Raw genomic sequence first — 27,028 nt, 5'->3', positions numbered from 1 at the left:
ATATCAGCCGCCATGGAAGAGCAATTCAGAAGGAGGCTGAGAGAGATGCAGATACAGCATAGAGGACCAGTATCAGAGCAGGTCCTGCTGGGATGGTCTGATTCTATCCGCTGGGAACTCTGGAAGAAAGTGCTAGCTCTCAAGCAGCAACACCAGGGAAAAGTTCTCCCCTCCATCCATGTAAGGTACTGGTTGCAGTATGAAGTATGAATGCTGTTATTGGGGGAACAACAGCTGAGTTAAGCAGGCTGATCCGGGCAGAGATGCGGTTGGACGAGAGCTACAGAGCCCTCCGGTGGTATGTAGCCCAAGAGTGCCCATGGTCAGCGGATGACAGCCCCACGGAAGGCTTTGACTATGATGGTCTGGGATTGTTGTATTGGAGGCTGTCCAGGGACCCTGACTTTGGGAGTGATCAGGAGTGGCGTTTGGAGGAAACTGAAGACTGAATGTCTCGGAGGGGCACTGGGCACAGAAAGATTTGGAGTTTCTGGCCATTCAGGAATGGGAGCTGGAGATCGCCTACAGACAGCGGCTAGACCCTGCTCAGCAGCAGGGTGGGGCTCCCTTTACCTGGGACTATCAGGAAATACAAGTTGACAACTCTGAAATCCTGGCTGAAGTATCGGCAGTGGAAAATCTGGAGATTGTCATCCCCAAAGCTGAAGTGCTTACAACAGGGAAGAGTTCTGCTAACCTCTGCCCAGCACTGATAGCATCTTCTGGATTCCACAGACAGGAGATGGTGAACCTTTATCCCCAGACACCAGTTGCAGAGACAGGGGATTTGATAGACTTTTCTGCTGAGGAAGAACAACCTGATGAGCCTCCAGCAGAAGAGCTGGTATCAGGGCCAAACTTCAGTGTGCTCTGCCCAGCACCAACAGCAGTATCTGTGGAGTTGCAAGGAACTTCCCCAGCTGAGGCGCTGTTCACCGGACAGAGGGTCCAAGACCTCTGCCCCACACTTGTGGCAGTTCCAGAGGCTCATGGTGAGAAGGTGGCAATCACTTCCCAGCAGCCAGATGAGGGAACAAAAAAGGAAGCAGCCCGCTCACCTCCCCAATGGCAGCTGCACAGTTTGGGAGGGGAGGAATTCAGCTTTCTGCCCCAATGGTAAGCCGAAGCGGATGATGTGGAGTCCCCAGCAGAAGTGCTGGCAACAGGGCAGAGTGCTACCAAATTCTGCCCAGCAATGGCAACAACTGTGGAGTTCCAGGGAGCTGGGGCAGTCGGCTCATCTCTCCAGCCACAGATTACAGAATGTATAGACTTAATGGACTGTTCAGAGGATGTTATAGATTATGCATCACCTACTCAAGTACTGGCAGCAGGACAGAGTACTGCAGACCCCTGCTCTACACCCATGGCAGTTTTGGAGGCCCGAGGTGAGAAGGTGATGGCTCCTCTCTCCCAGTAGATTTCAGAGATGAAGGGAGGAGAAGCAGTCATTTTCCCTCCCGAACAAGGGTTCATGCACCTGGGAGACAATACCAGTGAAAGGGAGTGCAAAAAGCAGATGGCGCCCCAGAATGATGACACCGACCCAGCTGAAGCCCTGGCAACCGGGCAGAGTGCTACCAACCTCTGCCCAGCACCTGCAACAACTACAGAGTTCCAGGGAGCTGGGGCAGTCGGCCTCCCTCCCCAACAGTTAGCCGGAGCAGATGGTGTGGGGTTTCCACCAGAAAGGCTGGCAACAGGGCAGAGTGCTTCTGGCCTTTACCCTCAACTAACAGAGGATGAAGTTCCTGTAAAGGTGGAGGGGGCTTCAGTCCCCACCTGTATACCCCAGGGATGCTGGGCAGTCGGCCCAGATCCCCAACAGCATGACGGAGTGAGCCAAGTCACCCTGTCTTCTCTCCAGCGGGTGAAAGGACTCCAGGGAGAAGGGCCAATCCAGGCCTCTCCCCAGCAGTGGGTATGTTCTCTGAGAGAGGCAGAGGTTGGCTGGGTCAGTAATGCTCTGTTTGGAACAATTTGTTTGGGGTACTGTGTGGATACCAGCATTAGAGGACTGGAACTACTGACTAACTTCGGAGTCAACCCGTCTGGGGTCTCCTCCTGTGTTAGTCTCCTGCCGAAAGGGGAGAAATGTGACAGACCTAGCCGGGACAGAGGCTTTAGGAGGGGACTGAATGCCAGCCTCTTGCCTACTGATTATGGGCCCTGGCATTTGGGGTAACGGTGCTCTTTGTGAGCTGTATGCCTGGGGACCCTTGAGGTGGTGTTACTTTAGATTCAGGTCCATGTCCCCCAAGACACACAGACTCTGGGGACCCTGGATATGCCATTGTGATGGGAGTCACTAATAGGGGCACAAGGTGAATGAGTACCCCACTATGATCTGTGCTAGTCAGACTCAGTGCTGTATATATGTATATATAATGTGTGCTGTCTCATTATGTTGTGTACTATTTGCTGTGATGGTTGGGTTGTGACTGTATTCTATTGTCTATTGTGGCTGTCTGCCTCAACTATTATGGGATGTCTAAGTGTCTTGCTGTGAGGAAAGAGGGAGGGGAATTCCTCCAGCAGCCCCCCTGTTAAGACTGTTTACTGATGAGAAGTTAAACACACCTGACCTGTGTGTCCATTGTCATTGGACAGTTTAACCCGCCCTGTTTTCCAAGGGTGGGGGGGAAGTGTTTTGAAGTGGGATCTGTATAACATGTCTTTGAATAAAGATTCATTCCTGCTTGAACCCCAATGCCGCGTACACACGGTCGGACTTTTCGTCTACAAAAGTCCAACGGACGCCGACGGACTAAAGCTGGCTGGTAATCCGATCGTGTGTGGGCTTCTCCGGACTTTCAGCAGACTTTTTCAGCCTCAAATCCGATGGACTTTAGATTTGAAACATGCTTCAAATCTTTACGTCGTAACTACGACGGACCCCGAAATCCGCTCGTCTGTGTGCTAGTCCGACGGACAAAAACCCATGCTAGGGCAGCTATTGGCTACTGGCTATGAACTTCCTTATTTTAGTCCGGTGTACGTCATCACGTACGAATCCGTCGGACTTTTGTGTGGTCGTGTGTAGGCAAGTCCGTTCGTTAGAAAGTCTGCTGCAAGTCCGCCGAAAGTCCGCCGGAAGTCTGTCGGACAGGCTGTCGGACTTTTGTAGACGAAAAGTCCGACCGTGTGTACGCGGCACAAGACAAAGCCTTGTCTTGTACTTGGGGGAGAATGATTTTATGGGTTCCGTGTTCGGTAGCTGCCTTTGTGTTTGGGTATAGAATGTCCTAAACTAATTTAACCCCTTTTATATTCGGGTGTCATTACAAAAAGATATAATAAAATATTTACAAAAATGTGAAGGGTGTACTCACGTTCATGAGATACTGTATATATATATATATATATATATATATATATATATATATAATATATACTGTGTATATACATATATGTGTGTGTGTGTGTTCCAGGATGCCTAAGGCAATCCAAACAGTCCTTACAACTGGTCAAGAAAAGTATCCTCTCAGCTGGAAAAACTCTCTACAGTCGCTGGACCAGTGTAGCAAGACAAGCTCTGTGTGGCTGATTAGCCTCTTTGATGCTGTAACCAAAAATGTTTTTGCATCCCATTGTAGTAGGTCACTGAGCACCAGCTTTGCAGTCCCAAAATCACAGTACAAGTTCAGCAGTCTAGAGATGCTACAAAAGCAGTTCTTTGGACCTATACTGACCCATAGGCAGTAGACCGTTTGCGCTAATCCAATCTTCATATAGACTCATATAGACACTTGTTTGCAACCAGTAGCTTTGTGCCTTTCTTGTTTTGTGGTTTGAGCTACTTCCAATATTATACGCTAATGGATCTATAGGCAGTATATTTCTGGCAATCAGTTTGTAGATACCATTGGATTATAGTGGTTGGTTCTTGTGAAACAGTTCTTTTGTAGAAGCTACATGCAGAGGGGGTTATTTACACTACAAGTGCACTGCAAGTGCACTGAAAGTGCACTTGGAAGTGCAGTCACTGTAGGTCTGAGGGGGACATGCAAGGAAAATTTAAAAAAACAGCATTTTAGCTTGCACATGATTGGATGATAAATCAGCAGAGCTTCCCCTCATATCTACAGTGATAATATCGCTACTAAACAAAAAACATAAATATAATGTACCGTCATCCAATCAACTTGAAAAATTGAGGCAGAAGGTTTGAGGCAACTATGGACTCTTCATGGTACAGCAAAGACTCACATACGTATTTGTAAAAAAGTATACATTTATTAAATATATAATACACAGTATTCATTTTCTGAAGAGGAACTCGACAATTGGACGCATGTCCACGCAGACAGGAGGACCATGGATCTTGTCCTATGTCAGTTCAACCTCGACATGTTTCGTGGTGTGACCACTTCTTCAGGAGAATACTTCAGAGGATAATGTGTGTAGATATCTCTACAAAGAACAAATAATAAATGATCAGGTTAAAGAACAAACAACATATAAATAGTAGAGATAGCATGGATTAGAACATGTACACAGCCCAGATCAATTTTGCCATAGAAATGGGCCAGTTCAAAATCCAGCAATCAAATCAAGTAATAAACAGGTCATCCCCAGAACATAGGTGATCCCCAGAACATAGGCATTCCCATATAAGATGGATAATAGGAACTAACCGAGACTGGACCGGATCAAACCAACAAGGCATCTGCAGGCCCCAAAGAGGCAATATCCCGGGTGAGTGTGGAAGCCAGGTCACAATAAACAGATTAAACAAAGACTGTCAAAAATAAAAATAAAAAGATATGTATAAGTAAAGGGACAAAAAAGACTGCTGGTATGATATACCCACAGTCCAAGTACTGAGTGTGCTACAATTAGTCACACTCGGATAGAGTATGCATAAGGCATAGTATAGTGTAGATATATGCGTATGTATATACACACACATAAATTAAATTTTGGACGGACGGACTTCTCTAGAAAGTGGCTCATCAACTTGAAATATAAAGGAAGTCTGGAAAATATATATCTATATCTATATATCTATAGATATATAGATATATATATCTATATATGGTAAGTAGCTTTTTAAGAGAGGATAGATATCACAAAAATACTGCTGGGATTCCAAAAATCTGGAACAACATCAGGAGGACAATAAATGTGTGATAACTCACCCTGTAAGGACTAAACTATACAGGGTAGTTCATCGTTGTGACCAAGAATCAGGACAACCATCATGAGGTAATTAAAGATGATAAGAACTTGTCCACAGCATGAACATCTTGAGAGATGGACAGCAAAAAGTCACAATCTAAAAAGAGGGATCCAGAGTAAAAAAGAGGATAAAGGAAAGTATATCCAAAGATGGTGGCACCGAAGCCGCAAACAAGTAATCACACATGCCTATTACCTTTATCCTCTTTTTTACTCTGGATCCCTCTTTTTAGATTGTGACTTTTTGCTGTCCATCTCTCAAGATGTTCAGGCTGTGGACAAGTTCTTAGGTAAAAATATAGGTAAATATGCAATATTTAGAAATATACTGTAAAATGTAAATATGCAAAATGTTATAATTCCTTGGCTAAAAAGAAAAAATAATCTTGTTTTAGTACTTATCCTCATAAATAAACAATGTAGATACAAAACCACTACACATTCCCCTTAAGAGTATGTTGTCACAGCTTAGCATTTCTAGGCAAAAATACCGCTATATGTGATTTTATTATTGCAGCCATAGTACAATAAAAACGAGGTACAAAGAGAATATACAGAGTTGCGCAACAGAAAAATACAATAAAAATGGAAAACTCTGAAAAGGGCAGCTGCTATCCACTTTAGATGTAAACCCTCAAACCAATAAAAGTAAAACCAAATGGATAGTGCTATCACCGTTAAACTGATATCTGTGCATATAGATATAGATATCTATATATATAGATATCTATATCTATATATATATCTATATATATATATATCTATATATATATTTATATATATATAGATATAGATAGATAGATAGATAGATAGATAGATAGATAGATAGATAGATAGATAGATAGATAGATAGATAGATAGATATAGATATATATAGATATATATATAGATATATATCTACTATATATAAAAGTGCAACATGTGCAAATACAAGTATCAATTAATCAATATTTTAAGCATTCTTAACTACTGTGCTATACTCTGAAACAAAAGTCTAAACACAGAACTCCAACTCAATAACGTTGATTTAATTTGCATAAGTACAGAACACAAAAATATAAATAACAATAATTCGGCACTGTACTGTACAATACAATGAAGTACAGTGCATCGTTCGGGTCGGGAGACCTGGTCGTACGTCCGAGCGGTCGTTAAACAGGTAAGTCGTTAAACGAGGAGCATCTGTATATATATAATTTTACAGTGTATGAGGAATGATTTCAGTTTAACGGTGATAGTGCGGTCTATTAGGTTATACTTTTATATTTAAAGAAGTGCTGGGAATTTTAAAACGTGTACATGCAGATAGTTGAGACAAACTTCAAACAGGGTTAACTGCTCTGGCAAGTAGCTCTCACACAGAAAGGCTTACCCCAATGAGTACCCTCCAAAAGCTTAAACCATAAGAATACATAAATGAGGGCCAGACCAAAGGATGGGTAATAGAGTTCACGGTAATTTTAATTGTTAGTAAATAGGTCATATAAATACAGCCAATGTGTTTTGGGAGCCAAACCACCACTATTATTCTCTCTTTTTGGTGTGCTGTTTTTTGTTTGATTTAGTTCTTAGGTTTCTGTGGGCCTGCTCGGCATTTGTAAAGTATTAACGAATATTGATATTTACTCAACAAATTATTAATACTACTATGGTTTTAAATTTATGTAGGTTGCTTTTTTTTTCATTTTGGGTTGGGTGGACTTCCTGTGATTTTTGTGAATGATATGAGTTTTTGCATTTGTGTGTTTATTATGGCTGCCGTATGGTTTTCCGTGCATGCGCAGTGATGTCACGGCGTGTGTGATGACGTTATGATGCCATGTGCGTTGTGACTTTATGCTGTTTTGGTGCCAATGGTGGCCATTTTAAGTTTAAATATAGGTATAATAAAGACACCTAAGGAAGTTAATGTCAAATATACCTCTGATGCAGCCAGTGTGACTGGCGAAACCGGTCAGGTTTTATTTCAAACCCAGTGCACCCCAGCACCCTAGAGAGGCTTTGCCTCTAAGCTTTCTAAAATGACCAGACCAGGAAGACTTTATATGGACATATTGGATTACAAGTCCCTCATGTGAAGCCGGCCCAATCATACCTGGAGTGGATGGCTAAGTTTTATTTTCACCATATATATGTTATGGGCTAGCTCGTGTCTCTGTGATATGCAATCATTAATTTATTCTACACCATGTATGCTTGGCATGTACAGTGACCCCTGAGGGTGGTGGTTTCTTATTAGGAAGTATTTACCAACCATTATACATATGGAGGATTGATGCTATGATACATATAAGTACATGGATTCACATATACTTTCTGTGAAGTCTTCCAGCACAGATTTACCCATACATGCATACAGAGTCTATGGGGTTGATTTACTAAATGCAAATCCAATGTGCACTACAAGTGCACTTGGAAGTGCAGTCACTGTACATCTGAAGGGGAGATCTGAAAAGATGGGAAGCTCTATTGATTTCTATCGTCCAATCATGTGAACGCAAAAATGCTGGTTTTTATTTTCCTTGCATGTCTCCCTCAGATCTACAGCGACTGCACTTCCAAGTGCAATTGCAGTGCACAGTGGATTTGCCTTTAGTAAATAAACCCCTTTGTGATCACGGTGAGGCTGGGACTTTTGGTACCCTTCCTCAAAATTAAATATATTATGGATGACTAAGGCCAAACACATTATGTGGTCTGGTGAAAGCTTACTCATCTATATGTGGATCTATACACACTACCCATGGATAATGCAATAGATCCATTTTTTGTGCATATGGAGGATCTATGCTACAATACGTATTAGTACATGGAATTACATATAGAAATAAGGGAGGGTAAATGGTGCTGCCAATCTCTAAGATGTGTGTATGGCCCCAATGGTGTCAAATCAGAATCCTAATGATTGTTCATTAGCATATACCTTCATCAAATTTCATCAAGTGTAATACATAAACAGTGCTAATAAAAATGCAATATGCTAATATGTGCAAAAAAATCCAAAGGTGACCATCAATTAATTCCAACAAATTATTCATAACCTAAAAAATATATATATAAAGTGCTGGTGCAAAATACTTGTCCAAATGACCTCAGCAGAGACTGACAAAATATATATACAGTATCTCACAAAAGTGAGTACACCCCTCACATTTTTGTAAATATTTTATTATACTTTTTCATGTGACAACACTGAAGAAATGACACTTTGCTACAATGTAAAATAGTGAGTGTACAGCTTGTATAACAGTGTAAATTTGCTGTCCCCTCAAAATAACTCAGCACACAGCCATTAATGTCTAAACCGCTGGCAACAAAAGTGAGTACACCCCTAAGTGAAAATGTCCAAATTAGGCCCAAATTGTCAATATTTTGTGTGGCCACCATTATTTCCCAGCACTGTCTTAACCCTCTTGGGCATGGAATTCACCAGAGCTTCACAGGTTGCCACTGCAGTCCTCTTCCATTACTCCATGATGACATCACGGAGCTGGTGGATGTTAGAGACCTTGCGCTCCTCCACCTTCCATTTGAGGATGCCCCACAGATGTTTAATAGGGTTTAGGTCTGGAGACAAGTTTGGCCAGTCCATCACCTTTACCATCAGCTTCTTTAGCAAGGCAGTGGTCATCTTGGAGGTGTGTTTGGGGTAGTTATCATGTTGGAATACTGCCCTGCGGCCCAGTCTCCAAAAGCAGAGACACACTTGTCTTTGTACTCCTCACCTGGTTGCCGCCACACACGCCTGACACCATCTGAACCAAATATGTTTATCTTGGTCTCATCAGACCACAGGACATGGTTCCAGTAATCCATGTCCTTAGTCTGCTTGTCTTCCGCAAAATGTTTGCGGGCTTTCTGCTGCATCATCTTTAGAAGAGGCTTCCTTCTGGTACAACAGCCATGCAGACCAATTTGATGCAGTGTGCGGTGTATGATATGAGCACTGACAGAATGCCCCCCCACCCCTTCAACCTCTGCAGCAATTCTGGCAGCACTCATACGTCTTTTTCCCAAAGACAACCTTTGGATATGATGCTGAGCATGTGCACTCAACTTCTTTGGTCGACCATGGCGAGGCCTGTTCTGAGTGGAATCTGTCCTGTTAAACCGCTGTATGGTCTTGGCCACCGTGCTGTAGCTCAATTTCAGGGTCTTCGCAATCTTCTTATAGCCTAGGCCATTATTATGTAGAGCAGCATCTCTTTTTTTTAGATCCTCAGAGAGTTCTTTGCCATGAGGTGCCATGTTGAACTTCCAGTGACCAGTTTGAGAGAGTGAGAGCGATAACACCATAATTTAACACACCTGCCCTCCATTCACACCTGATACCTTGTAACATTAATGAGTCACATGACATCGGGAAGGGAAAATGGCTACGCGGACCCAATTTGGACATTTTCAGTTAGGGGTGTACTCACTTTTGTTGCCAGTGGTTTAGACATTAATGGCTGTGTGTTGTTATTTTGAGGGGACAGCAAAGTTGCACTGTTATACAAGCTGTACACCCACTACATTACATTGTAGCAAAGTGTAATTTCTTCAGTGTTGTCATATGAAAAGATATAATAAATATTTACAAAAATGTGAGGGGTGTACTCACTTTGTGAGATACTGTATATATATATTGTCCTTGTGTTGTGATTTTCCAAAGTGACTTATGCAAAAAAACAATAACAGCTTCTATGCAAAAATTGTAAATATACCAGAGAATACTCTGCTTACATGCAATCTACCCCTGTAGTGGTACTGCTTTCTGGTGAGTTTGGAACCGAGAGGGGAGCACAAGTGGAATTCCCAATTTTTGCACAGAAGCTATTGATTTTTTTGCATAAGTCACTTTGGAAAATCACAACATAAGGGGGTAAAAGAGATATATATATATATATATATATATATATATATATATATATATATATATTTGGCAGTCTCTGCTGCGGTCATTTGGACTATTATTTGGACCAGCACTTTATATGTATTTTTTTTTACGTTATGAATAATTTATTGGAATTAATTGATGGTCACCTTTGGATTTTTTGCACATATTAGCATATTGCATTTTTATTAGCACTGTTTATGTATTACACTTAATGAAAGTTGATGAAGGTATATGCTCAGTCTGAGGCTGTGGAACTCGGTGTAAGTGGAGCTGGTATAAGTGGGAGTTAAAAACCAGAGTTAGAGTGAACAAGTCTTGCTTTTTGTTTGCTGGGTTTGCTGGGTTGCATTTTTGGGGCTTTTCCTTTTAGTTTTTCATTTGCCTTTTTCTGTCACTTTTTAAATAGCTTTTTTTTTTTTTTCTCTGGTTCCTTCAGTCTATCAATTAAGGGGGGTGGTTAATTGCTCACAGGTGCCTATTTAACTGGGTGTAGGACTCAGTCTGAGCGTGCTCAGTCTGAGTCTGTGGAACTCGGTGTAAGTGGAGCTGGTATAAGTGGGAGTTAAAAACCAGAGTTAGAGTGAACAAGTCATGCTTTTTGTTTGCTGGGTTTGCTGGGTTGCATTTTTGGGGCTTTTCCTTTTAGTTTTTCATTTGCCTTTTTCTGTCACTTTATAAATAGCTTCTTTTTTTTCTCTGGTTCCTTCAGTCTATCAATTAAGGGGGGTGGTTAATTGCTCACAGGTGCCTATTTAACTGGGTGTAGGACTCAGTCTGAGCATGCTCAGTCTGAGTCTGTGGAACTCGGTGTAAGTGGAGCTGGTATAAGTGGGAGTTAAAAACCAGAGTTAGAGTGAACAAGTCTTGCTTTTTGTTTGCTGGGATTGCTGGGTTGCATTTTTGGGGCTTTTCCTTTTAGTTTTTCATTTGCCTTTTTCTGTCACTTTATAAATAGCTTCTTTTTTTTTCTCTGGTTCCTTCAGTCTATCAATTAAGGGGGGTGGTTAATTGCTCACAGGTGCCTATTTAACTGGGTGTAGGACTCAGTCTGAGCGTGCTCAGTCTGAGGCTGTGGAACTCGGTGTAAGTGGAGCTGGTATAAGTGGGAGTTAAAAACCAGAGTTAGAGTGAACAAGTCTTGCTTTTTGTTTGCTGGGTTTGCTGGGTTGCATTTTTGGGGCTTTTCCTTTTAGTTTTTCATTTGCCTTTTTTCTGTCACTTTTTAAATAGCTTCTTTTTTTTTTTTCTCTGGTTCCTTCAGTCTATCAATTAAGGGGGGTGGTTAATTGCTCACAGGTGCCTATTTAACTGGGTGTAGGACTCAGTCTGAGCGTGCTCAGTCTGAGGCTGTGGAACTCGGTGTAAGTGGAGCTGGTATAAGTGGGAGTTAAAAACCAGAGTTAGAGTGAACAAGTCTTGCTTTTTGTTTGCTGGGTTGCATTTTTGGGGCTTTTCCTTTTGGTTTTTCATTTGCCTTTTTCTGTCACTTTATAAATAGCTTCTTTTTTTTTCTCTGGTTCCTTCAGTCTATCAATTAAGGGGGGTGGTTAATTGCTCACAGGTGCCTATTTAACTGGGTGTAGGACTCAATCTGAGCGTGCTCAGTCTGAGGCTGTGGAACTCGGTGTAAGTGGAGCTGGTATAAGTGGGAGTTAAAAACCAGAGTTAGAGTGAACAAGTCTTGCTTTTTGTTTGCTGGGTTTGCTGGGTTGCATTTTTGGGGCTTTTCCTTTTAGTTTTTCATTTGCCTTTTTCTGTCACTTTTTAAATAGCTTCTTTTTTTTTTCTCTGGTTCCTTCAGTCTATCAATTAAGGGGGGTGGTTAATTGCTCACAGGTGCCTATTTAACTGGGTGTAGGACTCAGTCTGAGCGTGCTCAGTCTGAGGCTGTGGAACTCGGTGTAAGTGGAGCTGGTATAAGTGGGAGTTAAAAACCAGAGTTAGAGTGAACAAGTCTTGCTTTTTGTTTGCTGGGTTGCATTTTTGGGGCTTTTCCTTTTAGTTTTTCATTTGCCTTTTTCTGTCACTTTTTAAATAGCTTCTTTTTTTTTTTTTTTCTCTGGTTCCTTCAGTCTATCAATTAAGGGGGGTGGTTAATTGCTCACAGGTGCCTATTTAACTGGGTGTAGGACTCAGTCTGAGCGTGCTCAGTCTGAGGCTGTGGAACTCGGTGTAAGTGGAGCTGGTATAAGTGGGAGTTAAAAACCAGAGTTAGAGTGAACAAGTCTTGCTTTTTGTTTGCTGGGTTGCATTTTTGGGGCTTTTCCTTTTGGTTTTTCATTTGCCTTTTTCTGTCACTTTATAAATAGCTTCTTTTTTTTTCTCTGGTTCCTTCAGTCTATCAATTAAGGGGGGTGGTTAATTGCTCACAGGTGCCTATTTAACTGGGTGTAGGACTCAGTCTGAGCATGCTCAGTCTGAGGCTGTGGAACTCGGTGTAAGTGGAGCTGGTATAAGTGGGAGTTAAAAACCAGAGTTAGAGTGAACAAGTCTTGCTTTTTGTTTGCTGGGTTTGCTGGGTTGCATTTTTGGGGCTTTTCCTTTTAGTTTTTCATTTGCCTTTTTCTGTCACTTTTTAAATAGCTTCTTTTTTTTTTTTTTTTTTTCTCTGGTTCCTTCAGTCTATCAGTTAAGGGGGGTGGTTAATTGCTCACAGGTGCCTATTTAACTGGGTGTAGGACTCAGTCTGAGCGTGCTCAGTCTGAGGCTGTGGAACTCGGTGTAAGTGGAGCTGGTATAAGTGGGAGTTAAAAACCAGAGTTAGAGTGAACAAGTCTTGCTTTTTGTTTGCTGGGTTGCATTTTTGGGGCTTTTCCTTTTAGTTTTTCATTTGCCTTTTTCTGTCACTTTTTAAATAGCTTCTTTTTTTTTTTTTTCTCTGGTTCCTTCAGTCTATCAATTAAGGGGGGTGGTTAATTGCTCACAGGTGCCTATTTAACTGGGTGTAGGACTCAGTCTGAGCGTGCTCAGTCTGAGGCTGTGGAACTCGGTGTAAGTGGACCAGGTATAAGTGGGAGTTAAAAACCAGAGTTCAAAATAGGAGGTTATAACAGGGGTCATAGTACCTGTGTAGTGTGAGTATCTGAGTGTTGTCTGAGTAGTGTGTGTGGATCGTTAGTACTTGTGTATTGTGTACTGTATACTTGAGTATTGCGAGTGCACGTAGGTCTGCGACTGTTCTGCGATTGCACGTAGGTCTGTGAGTACCTGTGTATTGTCTTGTTGTGTACCTGTGTATTGTCTTGAGTATTAGTGCCAGGAAGCTAGCTGTTAGGTAATTTGGACAGGGTAAAATCCCCAAATCCTCACTAAATTTAATAGGTACAATACCCGGCGGGTGTGGAGAGGCGACTCTTTGTACATCTTGCGGCATGTATGCGTTCCTTGATCATCCGATCGAGGGCGAATACTGCTGTGCAAAATGTAAGCACATTGTTTCCCTGGAAGCCCAGGTTCTGAATCTGGGGAAGCAACTGTCAGCACTGAGAAGTCCCTCCATACTAAAGGTGAGCCAGGAACGTACACGGCAGGTGCCGCCAGGGGCCAGCACAGAGGCGGGTGGAGACAAAGAGGTGCAGGCACTTGCAAAGAGTAGATGGGTGACAGTCAGGAGGGGTAGAGGGGGAAGTGCCAGAAAGGCCGATCCAGGACTGGAGCATCCCAATAAGTACGCTCCATTGAGTGACATTGGTGAAACCAGTCAGGGACCAGCACTGCTGGAGATGAGGGACTCTCCTAGCTGCCAGGGGAAGAACTCCTCCAGTGAGAGTGGGGGGGGCAGCAAAGGGAAAGGAAAGACAGATTCTGGTGGTAGGGGACTCAATTCTTAGAAGGACAGAGAGGGCAATCTGTAACCAAGACCTGAAGCGCCGACCAGTATGTTGTCTACCGGGCGCTCGGGTTCGGCACATCACGGATCTTGTGGACAGATTACTGGGAGGGGCTGGGGAAGACCCGGCTGTCATGGTGCACGTTGACACCAATGACAAAGTCAGAGGCAGATGGAGTGTCCTAAAGAACGATTTTAGGGACTTAGGTGCTAAATTGAGGAAAAGGACCTCCAAGGTAGTGTTCTCAGGAATACTACCGGTACATCGAGCCACACCACAAAGGCAGAGGGAGATTAGGGAAGTAAACAAGTGGCTGAAGAGCTGGTATAGTAAGGAGGGGTTTGGGTTCCTGGAGGACTGGGCCGACTTCTCAGTCGGTAACCGGTACTATAGAAGGGACGGACTGCACCTAAATGAGGAGGGTGCAGATCTGCTGGGAATGAAGATGGCCAAAAAGTTAGAGGGGTTTTTAAACTAGGCGATGGGGGGAGGGTCCAGAGACAGTGATAGCCAGCGCGGAAGATATTCCAGAGGGTAGTATTGGGGGCATTAGTGGTAGGTTAACCAAAGCACAAAAACACAAGGTGAGTATAGTAGCAAGTCCTAGTTGCAATCTTGAAACACCCAATACGAGGACAATATGCGACCGGTCTAAACTATGTGGCATGTTCACCAATGCCAGGAGCATGGCGGACAAGATGGGTGAACTAGAGATACTGTTGTACAAGGAGGATTTGGATTTTGTGGGAATTTCAGAGACCTGGTTCAACAGCTCTCATGATTGGCTGGCAAACATTCAAGGGTATACCCTATACCGCAAGGATAGAGAGGGTAAAAAAGGGGGAGTGGTATGCCTATATATCAAGAATAATGTACAAGCGAATGTGAGAGATGACATCACTGAGGGAGCTAGAGAGGAGGTGGAATCCTTATGGGTAGAGCTCCAAAGGGATGAAGCTAAGGGGAAAATAATACTGGGAGTATGCTATAGGCCCCCTAACCTGAAGGAGGAAGTGGAGACGGATCTCCTATCACAAATTGGATTAGCAGCAAGGATGGGAAGTGTTATCATAATGGGGGATTTTAATTATCCAGACATAGACTGGGCGGAGGGAACCGCACATTCATTTAAGGCTCGCTAGTTCCTTAATGTCTTGCAGGACAATTTTATGGGTCAGATGGTAGACGCACCAACTAGAAATAAAACATTACTGGATCTACTGATTACCAACAATACAGACCTGATCACAGATGTGGAAATACGGGGCAATTTAGGTAACAGCGATCACAGGTCAATTAGTTTCAGTATAAATCACACAAATAGGAAACATGAAGGGAACACAAAGACACTGAATTTCAAAAGAGCCACCTTCCCTAAACTACAAACCTTGCTAAAAGGCATAAATTGGGATAAAATATTAGGAACAAAGAATACGGAGGAGAGATGGGTTTGCTTTAAGAGCATATTAAATAAGGGCATTAGCCAATGTATCCCATTGGGTAATAAATTTAAAAGAGCGAACAAAAATCCTGGATGGCTTAACTCCAATGTAAAAATGCATATAAAAGCAAAGGAGAAGGCCTTCAAAAAATACAAGGTTGAGGGATCATCCTCAGCATTCAGACTTTATAAAGAATGCAATAAGAAATGTAAGGGTGCAATTAGGACGGCTAAGATAGAACATGAAAGACACATAGCGGAGGAGAGCAAAAAAAATCCCAAGAAATTCTTTAAGTATGTAAACAGTAAAAAAGGGAGGACAGACCATATTGGCCCCATAAAGAATGAGGAAGGACATCTGGTTACAAAGGATGGGGAGATGGCAAAGGTATTGAATTTATTCTTCTCCTCAGTCTTCACGAGTGAATCGGGGGGCTTCAGTAACCAAAACTGCAATGTTTATCCTCATGACACAACACAGGAAGCACCTCCATGGTTAACAGAGGAGGGAATTAAAATTAGACTTGAGAAACTTAACATTAATAAATCACCGGGATGGCTTGCATCCGAGGGTACTTAGGGAACTCAGTCAGGTGATTGCCAGACCATTGTTCCTAATTTTTACAGACAGTCTATTGACTGGAATGGTACCAGCTGATTGGAGAAAAGCCAATGTAGCACCAATATTTAAAAAGGGCCCAAAAAACATCCCTGGGAATTACAGACCAGTTAGCCTAACATCAATAGTATGTAAACTCTTGGAGGGGATGATAAGGGACTATATACAAGATTTTAGTAATAAGAACGATATCATTAGCAGTAATCAGTATGGATTCATGAAGAATCCTTCTTGCCAAACCAATCTATTAACCTTCTATGAGGAGGTGAGTTGCCATCTAGATAAAGGAAGGCCCGTAGACATGGTGTATCTGGATTTTGCAAAAGCATTTGACACAGTTCCCCATAAACGTTTACTGTACAAAATAAGGTCCGTTGGCATGGACCATAGGGTGAGTACATGGATTGAAAACTGGCTACAAGGGCGTGTTCAGAGGGTGGTGATAAATGGGGAGTACTCAGAATGGTCAAGGGTGGGTAGTGGGGTTCCCCAGGGTTCTGTGCTGGGACCAATCCTATTTAATTTGTTTATAAACGACCTGGAGGATGGGATAAACAGTTCAATCTCTGTATTTGCAGACGATACTAAGCTAAGCAGGGCAATAACTTCTCCGCAGGATGTGGAAACCTTGCAAAAAGACCTGAACAAATTAATGGGGTGGGCGACTACATGGCAAATGAGGTTCAATGTAGAAAAATGTAAAATAATGCATTTGGGTGGCAAAAATATGAATGCAATCTATACACTGGGGGGAGAACCTCTGGGGGAATCTAGGATGCAAAAGGACCTGGGGGTCCTAGTAGATGATAGGCTCAGCAATGGCATGCAATGCCAAGCTGCTGCTAATAAAGCAAACAGAATATTGGCATGCATTAAAAGGGGGATCAACGCAAGAGATAAAACGATAATTCTCCCGCTCTACAAGACTCTGGTCCGGCCACACCTGGAGTATGCTGTCCAGTTCTGGGCACCAGTCCTCAGGAGGGATGTACTGGAAATGGAGCGAGTACAAAGAAGGGCAACAAAGCTAATAAAGGGTCTGGAGGATCTTAGTTATGAGGAAAGGTTGCGAGCACTGAACTTATTCTCTCTGGAGAAGAGACGCTTGAGAGGGGATATGATTTCAATTTACAAATACTGTACTGGTGACCCCACAATAGGGATAAAACGTTTTCGCAGAAGAGAGTTTAATAAGACTCGTGGCCACTCATTACAATTAGAAGAAAAGAGGTTTAACCTTAAACTACCTAGAGGGTTCTTTACTGTAAGAGCGGCAAGGATGTGGAATTCCCTTCCACAGGCGGTGGTCTCAGCGGGGAGCATTGACAGCTTCAAGAAACTATTAGATAATCACCTGAATGACCGCAACATACAGGGATATGTAATGTAATACTGACACATAATCACAGGTTGGACTTGATGGACTTGTGTCTTTTTTCAACCTCACCTACTATGTAACTATGTAACTATGTAACTATGTATATGCTAATGAGCAATCATTAGGATTCTAATTAGACACCATTGGGGTCATACACACATCTTAGAGACTGGCAGCGCCATTTACTCTCCCTTAGAGCCCTTTCACACTGGGGCGGTTTGCAGGCGCTATTGCGCTAATAATAGCGCCTGCAAACCGACCCGAAAGTGCCGCTACTTTCATTCCAGTGTGAAAGCCCCGAGGGCTTTCACACTGGAGCAATGCGCTGGCAGGACGGTGAAAAAAGTCCTGCCAGCAGCATCTTCGGAGTGGTGAAGGAGCGGTGTGTATAATGAAATCAATGGGACGGCGCAGCTATACCGCCAGCAAAGCGCCTCTGCAGGGGCGCTTTGCGGTGGTATTTAACCCTTTCTCGGCCGCTAGCGGGGGTAAAACCGCCCCGCTAGCGGCCGCATACCGATGGTAAAATGCCGACGCCGCCCCCGCCTAAGTGTGAAAGGGCTCTTATTTCTATTTTTTTAATCACTTCACTTAGGCCCCTTTCACACTGAGGTGCTTGTAAACTGCCAGTAAAACATTGAGCACTTTTGGAGAGCTTTTCAGGCGCTTTTGAAGAGCTTTTCAGGCACATTTGAAGCCCTTTCCATTGATTTCAGTGAAGAGGGGCTTTTTTTCACCACCCTGCCAGCGCACTGCCCCAATGTGAAAGCATTCATTGATTTTAATGAAAATAGGTTTTCGTGAGCTTTTCAGGTGCTTTTTTTTAGAGTGAAAGCACCTGAAAAGCGCCTCAGTGTGAAAGGGGTCTTAGTGGAATTTTTGGGGTAGGCAGCAGCCACATTTATATTACCTAAGCGCGGAACTAAACACATTTATGGAATTACATATACTTTTTGTGGAGTCCTTCAGTACAGTTCATTTATATACTGTATGCATACGCTTATGGAGTTCCATTGAGGCTGGAGTGTGGGATTTGCAGTACCTTTCTCTAAAGTTGTAGATACTATGGAAGATCAAGGTCATATGTAACAAGTGGTCTGGTGGAAGCCTCATTTTTATGTGGGACTGCATATACTATCTTGGATATATGGACTTGTCTTTTTAAGTAGACATTTAGTCTACATTGAACACATATTAGGTTTTTTGAGGGGTGCCTTTTCTTGCAACTGCTGTTTTTTTCTTTTATATATATTTGGCCAGTTATTTTTAATTGTGTGGTTAGTATGTTTTGTAATATATATATCCTTTTGATATAAATAAAGTTGATTTTTGCATAGACATGGTGTTGAGTTGCCTCCCAGGTACCATTAATATGATTTTTGGTATGAATTAATCATAGAGGTACAGCCTCAGTCAGGTTTTTTAATTATATATTTAAATGAGAGCCAAACCACTCCACCTTCCTCAAGGCTTTAAGAACAAATATAAAACATAATCATAATTATGGAGAATTGTATACAAGTGTGTCTGTGTACCTGAAACCCTGAGTAGGGTTTATATTGTAAGTTCTTGTAGCTTTGTCTGTACCTGTATGCTCTAGGTAATAACTGATTTATTCTTGGCTGAGGAGCATTGATTAGTTAAAATGTGCTCTGGAAATAGAACCGTTGTCATTGGGGGGAGAGCAAAGCCATATGATATTGCTGGGGAGGAATATAGACAAGGTAGTAGACTTTAGAGATGCTGTAAACTGGGCATGCAAGAATGGTAGGTGAATGCTGGTAACTTTGAGGAAATATCACAAATGTTACTGTTATGTCATACATTGGCATATAGTGTGGAAGGGAGCATGGGCTACTGCACACAAAATTAATGTAATGTGTACAATTATACTTTGCCAGTTTTAGGTATGATAATGTGTTTCTTGGCATAATGCTTGACCAGTAACTGTTTTTAAAGCTTGCTGATTGTTGTGTTCATAGGATTATGGTCTTCATCATCTGCATTGATGAACAAAGTTCGTCAGGTGTATCATCTTCCTGGTTTGCATCCCAATATTAGCAGCATATGAGTACAGCAGATTATTGTTAATCATTAAAAATAAATTTTTTTATCAGACTAGTTTGTTTAATGCAGTAAAGAACAACGTCCAAACCACAGTAACCCATAGCAACCAATCATGTCATTGTTTTAAAGGTAAAATCTGGTTGCTTATGGCTTCCGCACATTGTTATCTTTCCTCTGTCATTACTCTGTTCAAGACACTCTGCAGTGTGTTTTTATTATTTTATATTTTTGTCATTTAATAAAAGTATCCAGAAAGAACTTACTATTTGTTTTTGCTCTTTTCTTCTGTTTCTCTTCCACAGGGGAAGTCACTGACATCTAAACGCCTCACTGGCCTCATGCAATCCTCCTGACAACCCAAGACAGAGGCGCTGACATTGGGCACCTAACACTCTCCAGGAAATGGTTTAGGCATGAAAATGGGTCACTGTGAAAGAAAGAAACCTATGAAAAAAATGGGAATTTTCCAGTCTAAATCAGATGGGTTTTTTTCATCCCTCAGTTACATCAACAAATTTTGCTTGAGCAGCTTTCCAATGACCCTGAGTTGCCAAGTATTTTCTTTTTCATTTGTGTGTTTTAGTTTGAGATTTGGTTTCCCCTCAACACAGTAAAAGGAGGGTTGGCAACTGAAGAAATTTTTAGACTAAATCAGCAATAACTGGAGACGAGTCCAAGATCGATGTGAAAATTTCCATCTCTGTTCTCCACAGCATCTCAGCAGCAATGGATATTTTCACCACCAAGAAAACTACCTTTGCATCAGTTTAAAAAAAAAACAGGAAACTGATTATTCTTAAAACATTACCAAGTCTGTTCCTCCTGCGTCCTGGACTGCAGGCATCTGACTTATTTTATGTGTGTGTGTCCCTGTCGAAGAGACTATTGAAAACATTTGCTCTGCATAGTCTTATCCTTCCAAGCGCATGATGCTGCTCCAAAGATAGCATTACAAGTCAAGGTTAAACACAAGGTTGTTGAAGAAAAAATTATAGCAAGTCATGTTGATTTCTCTTGAATTTTTTTTTATTTTTTCCTTTTTGCCACTGCATGCATTTCAAGTAAAATCTGCACATTTGTTCACAGTATACGTCATTTTCTCTTCCCCTTAGTTCATCTGCGGTGATCAGACGCAAGCTAGTATGGTTGTGACTGGGGGGGGGGGGGGGGTTCAGCAGAAGACTTAGACTTTATAAGGAATCATTCCAACTTTGTAGCTCACAGTTCAGCAAATAATACGCTGAAATATATTCATGGTAACAAAAAAAAAATCATAATCACTTTAGTTAGTAGGAGCGCAAGACATTTCCAAGAGTAGTTGAATATTACAGAAAATACTTAGTATAATCTCAGTGAAAAGATACAACTAGACATGATCAATTTGTCACCTGTTGAAGAAACAGCTATAGGGTTATATTTTGAAAGATTGCATTGTCATCATTAAATGCCAATGGTATTGTGGGCTGCTGTAGCAATCTGGGTTCCTTCAAGAAAAAAAATTACAGTAGTAAAAATACTATCTGAAAGCAAATGATCTTTGAGTTAATACACGTAGTATTATTGTGCATATTGTTATGAATTATTTTGTTTCAAAGTCAAGAACTGGAATAGTTTAATGAACAAAAAGAAGGAACAACTAACTAGTTGTGTTCCAGTGTACAGTGCACTGTATGACCAAGTGCTTTGAACATCAAACTTATGTTGAAAGCCTTCAAGGGATTATTCATTTTCATTCATTGGGAAACACAGACCATAGGAGCTGAATTTTAATGAGTTAATCAGCTTGGCTTTGCAAAGTCATCATGACACAGATGTCCTTGTTTGCAGCTTATGAAGTCCTTGTTTGTACAGTACAGATAACAGCATATTCCTGATGATGATATGGTACACTGCCTTATGGGTACAAATAGGACTTTGTAAAGTCCAGATTACAGCTTCTATCTCATCATAAAATACAGGATTGCTTTACTGGTCCATGTTATTAGGGAAATTAAACATGTGCTTCAAGAGTAAACTGTTATTCAGTTCAAAGGATCCCTTTACTAGTTTACTTAATACTGCTGATCCACAGTGGATCACGGATTCAGATTTACCAAATCACTGATGGGGTGAAATATTAAAGTTCTTCAATGCATCCTCCCATCTATCCAATGATACAAGAATATATATTGGTCCATTTATTCTCTGACTAATGCCCCGTACACACGGTCGGACTTTGTTCGGACATTCCGACAACAAAATCCTAGGATTTTTTCCGACGGATGTTGGCTCAAACTTGTCTTGCATACACACGGTCACACAAAGTTGTCGGAAAATCCGATCGTTCTAAACGCGGTGACGTAAAACACGTACTTCGGGACTATAAATGGGGCAGTAGCCAATAGCTTTCATCTCTTTATTTATTCTGAGCATGCGTGGCACTTTGTCCGTCGGATTTGTCTACACACGATCGGAATTTCCGACAACGGATTTTGTTGTCAGAAAATTTTATATCCTGCTCTCAAACTTTGTGTGTCGGAAAATCCGATGGAAAATGTGTGATGGAGCCTACACACGGTCGGAATTTCCAACAACAAGGTCCTATCACACATTTTCCGTCGGAAAATCCGACCGTGTGTACAGGGCATTAGAGTTTAATCAAACGGATTCACACACTACTAGTTCTAAACATATTTGAGGGCAAATAATCACACAGTTGCATTGTGTTAATGCATGTTATTCACGTTGGTGCACCATGGTGCCATTCTTTATGAATGGCAGCCCAACAAACCTAAGTTCCTAAGTCTTTAGTTGCTGATAAACCTCCAATCTCCTGCCTCACTGCAGCTTTTTTTTTAGCCACACTTCACAGCTGTCTCAAAAAAACGTTTTGGGCTAACACTGACTGTCTAGAGATGTAAAGACCCTGGTAACTCCCTTACTGGTGTCTGTTTGGAAGTTTAAGTGAATAACAGGCAGGCTGTCTGCACTGTCAAGAAAAATTACCTTCTACTCAACACATCTAGCAGACACCGGGTCTTTGTTCTGTATTTGCTGGTTCAGCCTTGCCTCAATCAGGATAAATTAATTATTTAGAACACAGGTAGACAGGTATCTTTTTTTATGACAGAAGAAACTCCACATGTCACTTCCATCATAAATGCTTCTCCGTGCCTGTCAGTGTTTTTTTTTCTGAGTATCAACTAAGCTGCCCATGCCCAGCTCCATGTACAGTCTCAGCACGGTTCTGTACGGGGTTAAAGTAACTCCCGCGCACATGCATAAAAGAGTTTCTCTATCCAGTCAAGAGGCCAAAGACTCCAAACCCAGAAAGAGACCAATAGAAGATGGAAGTGCTGATGACAGAAGGGAGCACCGACCTCACAGTACTGGAGGGTATCACTTGCTGGGTAAGTCTGTCATAATGTGCTAATAAGCTGTGAATGCTAGCACATATGACAAAAAGCCATAATGGGGGCCAAAATTTCCATTTATTGTGGATGTTTACTTCTTCTTTAAGCTGAGCTACCTCCCCCTTTGGTGCAAATATAGTTTCCTGTAGTTCTTTCACAGTCTCTAGGAAGGCATCCATCACGAAGGTATCTACAGAATTCACCACTAAGGTGGTGTAACTGCCATGCATCTGTAGAAATATTTTGTTCTGATATCTAAATGTTTCTTCCTTGACTGGACGTGAGAACGTGGGATCTGCATTCACTTTTTATTTACACGCTTGCCCCTGTGGAACATTACTCAGTCCCAACAGAAACTGGTCCCTCAACAGCCAGTCAGTTTTACCCAGAGCCTGAAGCTAGACACACCTTTTTTCTGCAGCACTACCATAATCACATGCAAGGCCTTAGCATATTGTGAGAGGGTTACCCTTCATTTTGGGACCAGGCAAAAAAAAGGTTGGAGCACCACTGTGGCTGATGAGATGACATTGTCCTTCAGTATGGTTTTAATATCAGTCAAGATTACTCTGTCTTCTGGAGGCCTCAATAGCACTGACCAATGGGCATCTCCCAATAGTGTATAAAGGGTCAGCACTGCTCTGTGCTCTGAGGGCACATTATACGGGCAGAACAAACTTTCCAGTCCCTCTGACCACACCTCTAGCCACAGATTGGCACCATCAAACTTTAGGACACTGGCAAGATATCCATCAAGGGTACCTCTCTGTTAGTAACAGATGTATTTGAAGCCTCCATGTTCTTAAACTAGATGGAGCTATCCTGCTGACTACACCAAAATTGTAAACAGGGCTTGGTAGATAATAATTAGCACAATTATAAGAAGTATTTACTTAATGGAAGAGTCTAACCGATAATATGATGGTCTACTCTTTAATGAGCAGGTCTATAGAATAAACCTGGCAAGCAACATAAACTTTCAGTCCAATTACAATGCATTCACTAACATTCCCGAAGTCCATGCAGCAGTACATTGTGTTTACCAATCCATTTTACTCACACTTACAATTTGGAGACTTCCTTAGAGGCAGTGGCATAGCATGGGGGGCTGCCGGGGCGGTGGTCCCAGGTGCAATATCTAGAGGGGCACAGAAAAGTCCCGACTCCTGCCACCCCGACTCCCGAGTGTGCCACTGTCTGCGCCCCGCCTTCGCCGCTCTCCACGATCCGTGCTAGTGCAGCCTTAGCCTCCCCGGCTGTCTGTGCTCAGCAATGCAACAGACAGACCTGGCTTTGGTGGGTGATCGTGGTTGGTGCAGCCGCTTCCTCCTGCCTCGCTGCCTGCTAGCTGGGTGGGCTTCACCACACTCACCATGGGAGACAAGAAGAGCCCAGGTGAGTGGTGGCGGTGCACTGCTGTGCCAGGGCTGGGCAGACTGGAGACTAGCAGGCTCAGCAGTGACTGGGACATTGAATCCTAGGGAGGGGAGAAACATGTCTTTCCACACTCTTACTTCAGTGGCTGGTTGCTGGTCTGCCTCCTATTCCTACAGTTCTGCAGATTGCTTGTTTACTAGATTCTTACTTGTTTACTAGATTACTAGTAAACAAGCAGTATGCAGAATGCAGAACTGTATCATCAGCTTTCCATAACATGATGTCAGGGCTGTTGACAAAGGACAAACACAATGCATTCATGCCCAACCCTTGGTTTCCTTTTGAAGAAGGAATAGGAGGAGGACCAACAACCAGCCACTGAAGGAAGAGTAGAGTGGGCTTGCAATGGTCCGTCAGAACATACCTCTTATCTCCTAGGGGACACTGGGAGGTAGGTGCTCCTACACATGGATGGCTGTATATATGGTCATGGACATCTGATACGCACCCAGACATTCCTGCTATAGAAAAACTTTGAACTTCTAGATCAGGGGTCGCCAACCCCTGGCATGTGTGCCAGATATGGCATGCAGCCATATGTATGCTGGCACGCGAGGGATATCTGGAATACCCACCTCCCACACAGCAGGAAAGCCGGCTGGCAGTTGCGGCTGGCTACACAAGAGGGAGCACAGCTGGGATCACCTCATTGCCCGCCTGCCTCCATTTTGGCCCACCTCATTTGGCTTGCATAAGCTGACACTGAAGCAGCGGTCAGGCAATCCTAGGGGGCGGTGCGCCGGGCTGCACCCCCGCCCCCCCTCGCATGAATGCTGGTAAGCTCTTTTCCCCATTCTCGAACTACACTCAGGCTTGCCACGGGATGTGCAGCTGAGTGGCTCTTCCCCATGCACGTTAGCCATGCACACAGCTAATCTGTTTCTTCTCCAGACAAAACCCCCCCTCTGCCCTGCTGACATTCCTTCCCCCTGCCCTGCTGATTTTCCTTCCCCCTGCCCTGCTGATTTTCCTTCACCTGCCCTGCTGACATTCCCTCCCCCTCTTACCAGCTGAAGTCCATCCTCTGCCCAGCTGACACCTGTCCCCTGCCCTGCTGATTACTGTCCTCTGCCCTGCTGACCCCATACTCTGTCCTGCTGACCCTAGTCCTCTTCCTTGATGACCCTAGTCCTCTGCCCTGCTGACCCCAGTCCTCTGCCCTGCTGACCCTGTCCTCTGCCCTCCTGACCCTGTTCTCTGCCCTGCTGACCACGTCCTATGGCCTGCTGACCCCATTCTCTGCCCTGCTGACCTCTGTCTTCCACCCTGCTGACCCCTGTACACTGTCCTATTAATTCCTGTCCACTGCACTGCTGACCCTGTCCTCTGACCCCTGTCTTCTGCTTTGCTGACCCCTGTCTTCTGCCCTGCTGACCCCTGTACACTGCCCTGCTGACCTCCTATCCTGTGCCCCCTGAAATTTTTTACTGCACCCCCACATCAAACAGGCTAGATCCGGTCCTGATGTTGAGCCTTCAAGCTGCCTGCTCTCAATTTGGAGTGGAGATCAACCAGCTATTGGGAACAACTAATTCAGAGGAGCAAAAATTGGACTGATCGGAGATGTGAAGGTGCAAGAATTGGGGCTGATCTGAGATGTGAAGGTGCAGGAAATGGGGTGATCTGAGGTGTGATGGTGCAGGAATTGGGCTGATCTGAGGTGTGAAGGTCCAGGAATTGGGCTGATCTGAGGTGTAAAGGTTCAGGAATTGGGGCTGATCTGAGGTGTGATGGTGCAGGAACTGGTGCTAATCTAAGGTGTACTGGTGCAGAAATTGGGCTGAACTGAGGTATAAAGGTGCAGGAACTGGGGTGACCTGAGGTGTGCTGGTGTAGGAATGGGGGCTGATCTGAGATGTGAAGGTGCAGGAACTGGGGTGATCTGAGATGTGATGGTGCAGGAATTGGGGTGATCTAAGGTATGAAGGTGCAGGAACTGTCGTGATCTGAGGTGTGCTGGTGCAGGAACTGGGGTGATCTGAGGTGTGAAGGTGTATGAACGAATGAGTGACTTATATAGCGCTACCTATGCAAACTGAATCGCCTCAGGGCGCTTTTGCCACTGGTGTCCATCTGCGGTATAGCGCGGTCCTTTGCCCCATGGGGTCCTGACACGCTTACAAACACATACACCTACAACATACACATATTTGGCCAATTTTTTCGACAGAATCGAATTAACCTACCAGCATGTCTTTGGAGTGTGGGAGGAAACTGGGGTACCCGGAGGAAACCCACGCAGGCACAGGGAGAACATGTAAACTCCAGGCAGATGGTGTCGTGGTTGGGATTTGAACCATCGACCCTATTGCTGCTAGGTGAAAGTGCTATCCACTACATCACTGTGTAGGTACAGGGGTGATCTGAGGTGTGATAGTGCAGGAATTGGGGTGATCTGAGCTGTGAAGGTACAGGAAGTGGGGTGATTTGAGATGTGAAGGTGCATGAACTGGGGTTATCTGAGATGTGATGGTGCAGAAATTGGGGTGCTCTGAGGTGTGCTGGTGCAGGAATTGGGATGATCTGAGGTGTGAAGGTTCAGGAATCTGTTTGATCTGAGGTGTAAAGTTGCCGGAATTGGGGTGATCTGAGATGTGAAGGTGCAGGTACTAGGATGATCTGAGGTGTGATGGTGCAGGAATTGGGGTGATCTAAGCTGTGAAGGTGTAGGAACTGGGGTGATCTGAGGTGTGCTGGAGCAGGAACTGGGGTGATCTGAGGTGTGAAGGTGTAGGTACTGGGGTGATCTGAGGTGTGATGGTGCAGGAATTGGGGTGATCTGAGGTGTGAAGGTACAGGAACTG

The 27,028-nt window shown here is 43.3% G+C and overlaps 1 protein-coding gene across 2 annotated transcripts in view; it reads left to right on the top strand.

Moving 5' to 3' along the window:
• RGS6 (regulator of G protein signaling 6) overlaps positions 1 to 19,993 on the top strand; it is a 905,069-nt gene extending 885,076 nt beyond the window's left edge. For both annotated transcript variants that reach the window (XM_073609698.1, XM_073609699.1), the window contains one exon: positions 19,698 to 19,993. In XM_073609698.1, the coding sequence (XP_073465799.1) occupies positions 19,698 to 19,748 (51 nt within the window). In that variant the 3' untranslated portion in view covers positions 19,749 to 19,993. The remainder of the gene's footprint in view (positions 1 to 19,697) is intronic.
• Positions 19,994 to 27,028: the final 7,035 nt, after the last annotated feature.

Source organism: Aquarana catesbeiana, linkage group LG13 (genome assembly GCF_042186555.1).
Source record: "Aquarana catesbeiana isolate 2022-GZ linkage group LG13, ASM4218655v1, whole genome shotgun sequence".
Taxonomy (NCBI): domain Eukaryota; kingdom Metazoa; phylum Chordata; class Amphibia; order Anura; family Ranidae; genus Aquarana; species Aquarana catesbeiana.
Note: the sequence above shows the minus strand (reverse complement) of the source record. Positions and strands in the feature narration are given on the sequence as shown.